Source organism: Scomber scombrus, chromosome 16 (assembly GCF_963691925.1).
Source record: "Scomber scombrus chromosome 16, fScoSco1.1, whole genome shotgun sequence".
Classification (NCBI taxonomy): Eukaryota; Metazoa; Chordata; class Actinopteri; order Scombriformes; family Scombridae; genus Scomber; species Scomber scombrus.
This window is the reverse complement of record NC_084985.1, coordinates 2,554,338-2,565,566: the sequence shown is the minus strand read 5'-3', so window position 1 is coordinate 2,565,566 and position 11,229 is coordinate 2,554,338. Positions and strand designations below refer to the sequence as shown.

At 38.9% G+C, this 11,229-nt stretch overlaps 1 protein-coding gene across 1 annotated transcript in view; it reads left to right on the top strand.

The window, feature by feature from the left end:
- Positions 1 to 11,229, top strand: part of enpp2l (ectonucleotide pyrophosphatase/phosphodiesterase 2-like) — a 71,052-nt gene that overhangs the window by 33,376 nt on the left and 26,447 nt on the right. The window contains exons 22-24 of the mRNA XM_062435530.1: positions 370 to 447; positions 3,534 to 3,675; positions 8,313 to 8,466. Coding sequence (XP_062291514.1) covers positions 370 to 447; positions 3,534 to 3,675; positions 8,313 to 8,466 — 374 coding nt within the window. The remainder of the gene's footprint in view (positions 1 to 369; positions 448 to 3,533; positions 3,676 to 8,312; positions 8,467 to 11,229) is intronic.

Genomic DNA, 11,229 nt, shown 5'->3' with positions numbered 1-11,229 from the left:
TGTGACTACAAAGTGCATTAGTACAATAAATAAACAAGAATTTGATTGCATAGTCAGTTGCTGCAGGGCAGGAGTGATGTGTTCAATGAGCCAGAGTCAGTGTTTAGTCCTCGAATCTAATTTGATGGAAAACCTTCAAATGTCAGTTAAAGAGAATTTAGTGTTTTTAAGCAAGTTGAATTATTTGGTACAAAGTTTTTATGGTTACACCACTTAGACATTTTTGCCATAATCCTCTAATATATTCTCTCAAAATGGATTAAAAGCAGAAATTTGATGCTGGGTCCACAAAAAAAGAATGTGTGCAAGTTATTCATACGATTTTAGATGCTCAGTTTGGATACTGAATGTGTTTTTGTTCTTTTTCAGAGTTGGCTTCGTCTCCTGAGTCCAGATACGACGCTTCACTCATCACCAACACCGTCCCCATGTATCCAGCATTCAAGAGTGAGTCACACACTTCTCTTCATTGACTTTTATTTGATTCTTAGAAAGGAATCTGGAGGCATGGCAGTGGTAGATTGATGCCTCGGTGAAGAAATGTGTAGTAAGAGGTGAAGAAAAGTAAAACAAATGAGCAGAAGTCAGATAACAAGAAACCTCCACGTTAGGGATCGCTTAAAGCAGCGATGTCAAACTCATTTTCATTCAAGGGACATTCATTAAAAAGAAGGAAGGAAGTAAGGAAGGAAGGAAGAGAAGTTAAGAAGGAAGGAAGGAATGAAGGAAGAAAAGATGGAAGAAACGGAAGAAAGACAGATGTAAGGAAGTAAGAGAAGTCAAGAAGGAAGGAAGGAAGGAAGGAAGGAAAAGAAGACAGGAAGAAATGATGGAAGAAAAGGACGAAAGACAGATGGATGGAAAAGAGAGAAGAAAAGAAGGAAAGATGGAAGAAAGGGAAGAAAGACAGATGGAAGGAAAGAAGGAGGGAAGGAAGGAAGGAAGGAAGAAAAGATGGAAGAAAGGGAAGAAAGACAGATGAATGGAAAAAATAAGAAAAGAAGGAAGGAAGGAAGGAATGAAGGACAGATGGAAGGAAAGAAGGAAAAGAAGACAGGAACGAAAGATGGAAGGAAGAAAAAAAACACAGGAAGGAAAGAAAAAAAACAGGAAGGAAGGAAAAAAAGACAATAAGGAAGGAAGGAAGACAGGAAGGAAAGTGGGCCGGATTGGACCCCTTGGCGGGCCGGTTCTGGCCCACAGGCCTCATGTTTAACACCCCTGACCCCTGAAGGATGGCAGTATCACTTAAAGGTCTCTTGGATGAAGAAAACTCTGCAGAAACACAGATTTTTGATTAAATCTGTTTTTTGCAAACCTTCATAAGCTAAATGTGTTGTGTGATGTCATCTTCACATGGAAATAAAGTTAAATGAAGTTTCAGAGTCAGAGTTTCGGGCCTCATGCAGGAACATTTACATCAGTTTCTCCTAAAACTCGACTTTTCCGAGAAAGATTCATCAAACTCTCTTAACGTCATGAACTAAAACCAGATGAACGTCAACTTGTTCCTGAGTTGTCATCGTTAATCATCATTAGCGTTTCTACAAATGTCCAGATCAGAAACCCTATTCCGCTCCTTTTGTGGGCGAGCTTCATTCACACTAAAAAAAGGAAATCCTTGCTGTCAGCTGCCTTATTAAAAGGAAGTGAAACTATTAGAAACTATGAATCACTGACATGTTTTATATATATATATCATACGTGTTTTTCATAGCATGTGGCTGCTTTCAGTTCTAGATATTTTCTCTTATTTGTGCCCCAATGCAATAAAGCTGACAGGAGTTGTTTTTTTGTTTCATTTGTTATGCTTAAAACTTAAAAAATGACATTTGGAAGGAAAGGAGGGAAGAAGGAAAGGAGGGAAGGAGGGAGGGAGGAAAAAAGGACAGAGGAAAGAAGGAAGGTAATGGAGAGGAAATACAGAGAGAAGGAGGGAGGGAGGAAAGAAGGAAGGAAGGAAGGAAGGAAGGAGGGAGGGAAGGAAAGAAGGAGGGAGGGAGGGAGGAAGGAAGGACAGAAGGAAGGACGAAGGGATGGGGAAGGAGGGAAGGAAAGAAGGAGGGAGGGAGGAAGGAAGGAAGGAAAGAAGGAAAAGAAGGACAGACGGGGTCAATTTGACCTGGGAGGACGACACAAAGATTAAATGAGGCAAAAAAACTTCAATATCTATTCCTTCCATCCATTTTGTTCGTGCACAAGAGAAAACGCTAGAAGTTATTTTTAAAAGCACACAAAGAGCCTCCTGTCTGTGAGCTGATTACAACCTGCAGCCTAAATCAAGTTGAATTGTTGTGTCTGACATCTCAACAAAAAACCACAAGAAAAAAAGCAAATTACGTGACGATTCCTGCAGGACTTTAGTGTCTCAGTGTCTCATTCAGGCGTCAGACGTTTATCGGATTTATTCGCCCACCTCCTTTCTTTCCCGTACATCTGCGGTGTCCAGCACTGCGGTGATGTCAGGTCTGAGCGAGGACCGCCTGACACCCATTGTTCCCTGCAGAGAGAGAGAGAGAGACACACACACACACACACACACACACACACACACACTCTCTCTCTCTGTCGTCAGCTGAGCACACAGAGCGTAGCTGGGAAATGTGATGCTTTTTAGAGTTTGGGAATGGGATCGGCTTTACCAGAACTTCAGAAAAACAACATGTGTTCCAGGTTTTATTTAAACATTTCGTTTGTATTTCCTGAATCATCCGAAATGAAAAAAAATTCCAGTTTTCAGTTCAGGTCAAAGTTGATGAACCGCAAAGTTGGCAGCTCCCTGTTGAGTGCTTTTAAATTATACACTTATTACGCATATTACGCATTTACGCTTTTATTTTTATAACCTATTTAAGGATGTTAAATTGTCGTCACTTAAATTGGCTTCTTTGGATTTGGGATCTCCTGGCCAACGCTGATGGATCACTGCAGCTAGTTTTTAAAATAAGATTAAATAAACTGGAGGCAGGAGAATCAGATGAATTTAAAAGCAATCAATTGAAATCAAGTTAAGTGAATGCACAAGACTGCATTTATGTGGTATGCATAGAGCGAGGACACAATAAACTAGTTGTATAAAATAATATAAAGTTAATATAAAATAAATAAAGTAAAAATGAAAATAAAGCTCCTGTGGAAACATATGTGCTGTTTATACTAATTATCTAACTTCTAGTTTGTGTTTTTATTTATTTGAATGATTCTCTACTTGTTATTGTTAATAATTAATCGTCAATAATTGCATTTTCTTTTCTTTTCACAGTGTAAAAACCTCCAGAACTTAAAGTTAAATGACAGTATTTTATTTATAACTGAATAATGAATCAATTAAATGTGCAGAGAAACTAAAATGTGAAGATTCATGTTTGTTTTTACTTCTGAATGATGATATCTGATACTTATGCAAAGTCCTTTTTCTTCTTCTTCTTCTTCTCCTTCTTCTCCTTCTTCTTCTCCTCCTCCTCCTCCTCCTCCTCCTCCTCCTCCTCCTCCTCCTCCTCCTCCTCCTCCTCCTCCTTCTTCTCTGCGTGCAGGAGTGTGGAGCTACCTGCAGGGGACGCTGCTGAGACGCTACGCCGAAGAAAACAACGGCATCAACGTTCTGGCCGGACCGATCTTTGACTACAACTACGACGGCCCTCCGAGACACCACAGAGACGATAAAAGAGTAAGACAGTTTCCTTGGGTTTCGGCTTCGTGCTTTCAGCCACATCCTGCAGGCTTCATCATGGATGTGGTCGGTCCAGCGGGTTGTTTATACTTTAATGACATTTAATCTCTCATCCAAATGGCTTCTTCAGCTCTAATTGACTAAAATGGGAACCAAGTGTTTCAGTGACCTAAATAATGATCACATAGAGTTTAAAACCCCCAAACTCCTGCAACCAGCAACCAAGTCCTCATCATGTCCTGTAGGACCAGGACAATGATCATTTAAAATATCATAAATTATGGAGGTTATGTCTTCAAAACTGTGGCGTTGTTTTCCTTTCTGAACCACACCTCTACATTTTGAATACTGATCCCCCTCTCTCTCTCTCTCTCTCTGTCTCCCTCTCTCTGTCTTCCCTCTCTCTGTATATCTCTCTCTCTCTCTCTCTCTCTCTCTCTGTCTCTCTGTCTCCTCTGTCTCTCTTCTCTCCTCTCTCTCTTCTCTCTCTCTCTCTCTCTCTCTCTCTCTCTCTCTCTCCTCTCTCTCTCTCTCTCCTCTCTCTCTCTCTCTCTCTCCTCTCTCTCTCTCTCTCTCTCTCTCTCTCTCTCTCTCTCTCTCATAAGCATAAACATAAAAGACCACTCCCTGTGCACAAGGACAGGACTCATGTAGGGACCAGAAAATGAGCATTTAAATATCATAAATTATGGAGGTTATGTTTTCCTTTCTGAACCCACACCCGTTGTTTTCAATCAACCTCCACACTTTGGGCCTGATTTACTAAGATCCCAAATAAAGGTACTACATTGCGTGCACAGTGCAATAGATTGTGCGTTTCGTTTGCATGCATTTTGCAGGTGATCTACTAAGAACAACTGTGTATATGAAAACAGGTGCAACAGGTGCAGACAGCAGTATTTAAATGAGGGGATTTGTGTCTTAATGGAGAGTTTGGACGAGCAGAAAGCCGCAAGCACAAAATGAAATGTGATCAGGTTCTAGTGGAAGAGGTTAACTAATATACTGAGTTATAACAAAAACGAATATTACCAGAAAAACCCACATATGGGAGAGTATTAGTGACAAAGTCAATGCTGTTAGTAAAACCACAAATATTAACACAGGTGGAAAAACTTCGTCCTGTGTGTTTTCTGTCATTGTGCCTCCGTCTCCTCGTCTCCATAGTAACAGCTGGTTAATATCTGCACTTCAAAGGTATTATTCAAAGAAGCAGTTAGCATCAGAAAAATTACCTTCAGGTTTTGGTAAATCACAATGCGTGTGCTAAATAACATATTTGCACATATTGGTGGAAGGGAGAAAAAGAAGGAAGGAAGGAAGGAAAGATGGAGGGATTGGACCCCTTGGCGGGCCGGTTCTGGCCCACAGGCCTCATGTTTGACACCCCTGCATTAGAGGGAAGAGTCTCTGATTGATCAGCTTTATCCTCTGATGGGTTTGTAAAGATATCCTCCATCCACAGAGGACGAGGGTTCACTGAATGATGTGATCTAAACGCTAACATAAATAAATAAACGAGGGAATATCTTTTTGGAACAATAGTCCAGTAGAGTTCACAGGCTGTACACATAATGACTAGGAGCAGAGTAGGCGTTATTTGGCTACACTTCATCTTCTTCCAAGAAACACGGAGAACAGAAATATATTTTAAAGGGGTCAAAACTGCAGCATCACTTGTGGTTTTAAGCACCAACTTTACTGTTAGACCTAATGACGCAGCTCATACGTCAATGGAGAGAGCAGACAAGAGTCCAGGATTTCTTAAGTTGAAAAGGTTTATTTACTTGATCAACCAACCACGCAGATAAAGCCACAGGTTGAGCCATGTCCAAATATGGGCAGATCCAACTCATCTACAATATACAGAACTTAGTCTCCTGGTCTTTAGACAAAACTTTGTCCTCCATCCAACACTTTATCAAACCTCTGACTCCAGTTTCCTTTATCAGGGAAAACAGTCCAACACATATCTGACCTTGGTTGCTATAGCAACACTATCACAATGCCTCCTGTTTTCCCCAAAAGCAGCAGACTCACTGCTTACCACTATCTCAAGGGGAGACAGCGTGTAAACCCAACATTTGGTGTGTGGCCTTGCTATGACCGCTGTTGAAGAAATTCACTCAAGTCCTTGTTCAAAGTTTGCTGTGGTGTTGGATGTTTATTGATACCCCGGGATATCGGTGAGCACACTGACACAGAGTGGGTCAGAACCAGGCAGGGAGTTCCGGTCCTCTGAAATGAGGCCAACGCGGAAGTAACTTAAAACTGCATTCTATCAAAAGGCCACCAGGGGGCGACCGTTTTGGTGTCAAAAGGACTTCCGTCTCTATACAAGTCAATGGAGAATTCACCAACTTCTCACTTGATTTCTAACCTCCGTAAACATTTTCAAAATGTGTTTATGGTCTCAATCGCTAGTTTAAAGCCTTCTTCAATGCAGTATGATGTTCATTTGGGACATTTTGGCCTCCCTGATTTTATATGTGATGATAAATCAGGGTATGCATTAGGGCGTGGCTACGTCGTGATTGACAGGTTGATTGGTTCACAGGTTCAGGAGGGCGCCTCATGCTCCTCCTGATGCCCATATAAGTAGAATCCCTGTTTTTATTTTTCCCAGCATGCACCTGAAATTTTCAAGATGGCGCTGCTCAGATCCGATACTATTGGCCTCCGAGCAGCAGTCCACAAACCAATGGGTGACGTCACGGATGTTACGTCCATTTCTTATATACAGCCTATGGTCAGAACAAATGAAATGGAGGCTTTTTATACAGTAAGACCAAGGCAGTGGTCAGCAAAGAAACAAAAAGGCAAGAAGGGTTAGGGTTAGGGTTAGAGCATTTGCATTCAGACCGTACAGTGTGACACCGGGGATGATTAGTTTGGGCTGGCCATTTATTGTATCCTGCTGTTTTTCATTTATTTTACTCAAAATTAAGACCAATTTTTAGGAATGTCACAAAAATGTAAGGAAAGTTGCTCTGCAGGTGTTAGGCAGCTTTACATTTGATAGAAATACAACTGTGATAATGTTATAGTTCAGTAAATACATGTCATTGTAAAATCTAACTCAAAATGCATGCAGAGTTAATGAATCTGGTAAAAAAGAAAAAGTCAATAATTGGGTTTGTAATTCATTACTGGTGTCTGAGAGGGGGAAAAAAATCACACTTCTGCCGCTCAGGCTCGATTAAAAACACTGATCAACACATGCAATATTAAAATCACCAACACCCCCTTAGAGGATGAATATGCAGACTGAAAAAAACAGGCTGAATAAATATTAACACTATAAGTGAGCATGAATTTTATATTTCCTGTCACACACAAACTTATCCGATAGAATCCTGCCGACTGTCTGGTGTCATTGTTTTAATTATTGCTCTCATTCAAGTCATTTGAAATGTGTTGATTTTGTATAAACAGCAGTAAGAAGCAGTGTGGTATGTCCAGATATTCGTCACCGTAATTAGGCAAAAGAGTTCTGACGCACATAGACAAGAATCTTGGAAATTAATGCGAAGGGCTTCTTTTGCTGGACAGTTGACAATGTTAACTGCAAGGAGTCACAACTGAAGGAGGGTCTGCATTCAGACAAAAGCCATAGATGAAATCATCAGGGGGCAGTAATGATCAAGGGCTGTGACGTCAATAGCTCAAGGTGTTGTTCCCTTGATAACATCACGTCTGGCCATACGTGCATTTATTCTTCACCACAAAGCCTAGTTTGACTCATTTTGCATTTCAAAGATGGAAAATTCCAGAATAAGATCAGCAGGTTTTTTCTCACGATCATTCGTGTGGTGGTCCAACACCTTATTAAGACATTTTATGTTGGTTTTTCCTCTTTAACCCTTTAAATACTGATCATATTCTGACTCATAATTAGTCTTTACACCAATTCACATTCACAAATTCCCCATCAGTCATTAATAAATTAGTTAGATTAATCCTTAATGAAGCTGTCAGAAAGCAAGACAATCACTTTATTATGATCCAGGAGAACATCTTATAGAATATGTTGAGTGCAAAGGGTCGAATTTGGACATTTTCTCATACGAAAATCTGTATCAGCTACACAAAAATAAAAATATGATGCCATTTTCTGTATATTTGTGGTCACATTAGGAAAAATCTAAATTAAAGAAATGTATAAGGTGTTTTCTTTATAGCTTTAAAATGTAAAAATTAGTCAAATTTGACGCTGTAACAGTATGTAAGGGTTAATTTATCACCTGTCTGATGCATCACAAGGTCTAGTCTCTTCAAAATAAAAAAGACTCAGATACACTTGATGTTCGGTCCATTTGATATCATCTCTTGACTTCAGTATTAATCAATCAATTTAGAAACATTTATAATTTTTACTATGACTATTTGTTACTTTTTACCCCTTTTTTACCCCAATATTATTCTTGTAAATCTTGTAAATAACAATTTTTTTCTACATATTTCTTACTATTATTGTTCTTATAGTTTTTGTTTTTGTGTTTTTTGTACTGTTCTTTATTCTTTTTCTTATTACTGCTCTTATATTCTATTACTGTATTACTGTATACCTGTATTATTAAAACTAACCAGATCATCAATCACTTCTTCTTGGCTTTATAAAGTAACTTGTTCCTCTGTGCAGGACCGCGGCCGACGCCCCGACCGTTCCCACTCACTTCTACACGGTGGTAACGAGCTGCCAGGAGCTGAACCAGACGGTGGAGGAGTGTGATGGCGCGCTGAAGGTGTTTTCCTTCCTTCTTCCTCACAGACCGGACAACACGGAGACATGCAATGTGAGTGCAATCATCCCTACTCCAGCAGGGGTCAGCATTGTCCAAGCTTTCACTGCAGCTGCATGACTATAGCTCAGCTGTGATACAGTAGAAGGAAAGGAGGACGGAGACACACAGTGAGTAGGTGGCGTGCAGGCTTGTTGGGTTTGACCTATGTGTCTGTTAGTTTTTATCTTGCCTGGATTCAATTTGTCGGGGATATCTCACACTGACATTCCCTTTTAGAAACTGTGGAATGTCATTGACGCATGCACGATTGTACTTTTACGTCACCATTGACAAAAATTGGTTGAAGTCACGATATTTGTTTCTTTAACTTGGTCCTAAGAAGAAATGACTCACCTTGATCTTTACTTTTGAGTTTGTTTGAACTCTTCGGTAAATATCCTGTGTTGATGAGCATCTGACCACCGTTCCTCCTCGGGTTACATTTCAGACTTTTACACAAAACCTTGACGTCAAGTTTACAACTAATTGGGACGATTTAAGAGGTGGAAAGTTACTCAGTACATTTCCTCACGCACTTTACTTAAAGGATGGGTTCACAAATGTTTTTCTCTCTGTAATGAGTCCTCCTGTTCATACTGACCATTACAAGATCCCTTCATAATGCACTTACAATGGAAGTGAAGGAGGACTAAACCCACAGTCCTCCTTCTGTGCAAAAAAAAAAGTATTTAAAAGTTGATGTGAAGCTAATATGAAGCTTCAGCGTCCAAATGAGTGAAATCTTCATCTTCTATGTTTCAACGTTACAGTGTTTTTAGTACCAAAGTCTTTTTGTTACTATACTTCCACCACAGCTCAACAGGGAAACACTAAGAGGGAATCTGATGCTAAAAAGACTGTAAATGTGTCAGATATCACTTGACATGACTAACTCAGACTGATGAAGCTCAATAGAAACTGATCAGCTACTTTAAATGACTGTGTGGACACACTGTGGATTTAGTCCTCCACCACTTTACATTGAAAGCACATTTGAAGGAGATCTTTTAATAGTCAGTATGAACAGGAGGAATGATTACAGAGAGGAACCTAACCCTCACCCTAACCCTTTCACTGCTGGTTTAATACAAACTTTGAAAATAATGAACTTTTCCTTTAAGAACAAATACTAGCATTTACTTTACTTGATTATTTCCATCTCTTGCCACCTTATACTTCTACTCCATCATAATGCAGTAACATATACATGAATGCACCAGCAATAATAATCCAATAATAGAATATATGATATGGTTATAAATATAAGGGGCCATTTTTCTGCAGATTGAGTGACTTGTGTACATCTTGTGAAACTTTCAATAACACACTGATGAAATTGTAGGACTTTTAGTTGTTACTCAACCAGACAGGCCGTAACATGTTGAGAGAAGTCCTGCATGCTTCATGAATATTTACAATAGTGTTTGCTTTTTTTTGGGGGGGGGGTTGGGCACTTTTGCTGATTTTGCACAGCACTGACCACAACAAGCTGGACAGCCGAAAAGAAGAAACAAACAAATGAGTTAAATATTAGATGAAATGTTTGTATTGAAACTAAGATAAACTTTCCGATTATAAACCAACAAATTTCAATCCCACGCAATGTTATGCTTGTGTTTATCACTGATGCAGGTGCCGTTGACTGTGCGCCTTGAAACACTGACAAATAATTGGTTGCATACTCAGCAAACAAATGCTGCTAATTAAATAACTACTCACCTTTTGGATTGTAAAACAATAGAGACATGATGATGATGTTAACAATGGTCATATCAGTGAGTCACACAGTCTCATGCAACCAAACATCAAACTGGACTAATCAAAACAGCTGCGTCTGTTTAAAGAGCAGATCAAGTTAAATCAACCAAACCAATGTTTTGGCTTTTGTTTCCATCCATTCCCAGTAACTCTGGCCACCAGAGGAGAAAGTATCAGGAAAGACGTGCTCTGTGCAAGTGTAATGTAAATATGTATATAAGGTCAATCTTTGCAAATTAAAGGCATGAATAGCTTTAACCCTCATTACCTAACAACAGGTTTGCATATGTGTACTGAACACATATGTGGGTACTTTAAATACAGACTTTCACAAATATAATTGATAGTATTCAGACCAATAGAAAAATGTCCAGTCAATAAAACAGATTAAAAAAAATAAACATACTTAAAAATTACACAAAATGTGACAGTAAAACTGACAATGCAACAAAAAGCATGAGTCATTTCTAAGAGACAGAGTTAGTATGTTTGTAGTTTTTTGCAAAATATTTATATATAAATGTATTAAACAAGCAAATAAAAATGATAATATACTAAGAGCCTGAAATGAGGGACCAAAAAAGCTACCAAATAAACGAAAATTCACTCAGTTTACTCCAATATCTTAACCCTTACATACTGAGAGATTGTATTCTTCAGTGTTTGATGGAGAAAAAGCATTTACAGTCATATTAAATATTGTTCCAACATTACATAATTTAAACAGTACAGTGTATGGGTCAAACACTCAATGAAAACGTGTATCAGCTGCACAAAAAGTCTTGAAATATTTCCATTTTTTTACATTCTGGGTGATATAAGGAAAGTTTTTAGGTTGTGTTTACTTCTCGCAAATAAGACCCTGAACAGTATGTAAAGGTTAAATGTTATGACTCTTATTTATCTTTTTAAATAAAGTAAATATTGTCTAATGCACACCTGATAAACATTAGATAATGACGTACTACATTTATTGAGAATGCAACGTTTCGGTCATACAGTAGACCTTTTAGCTAT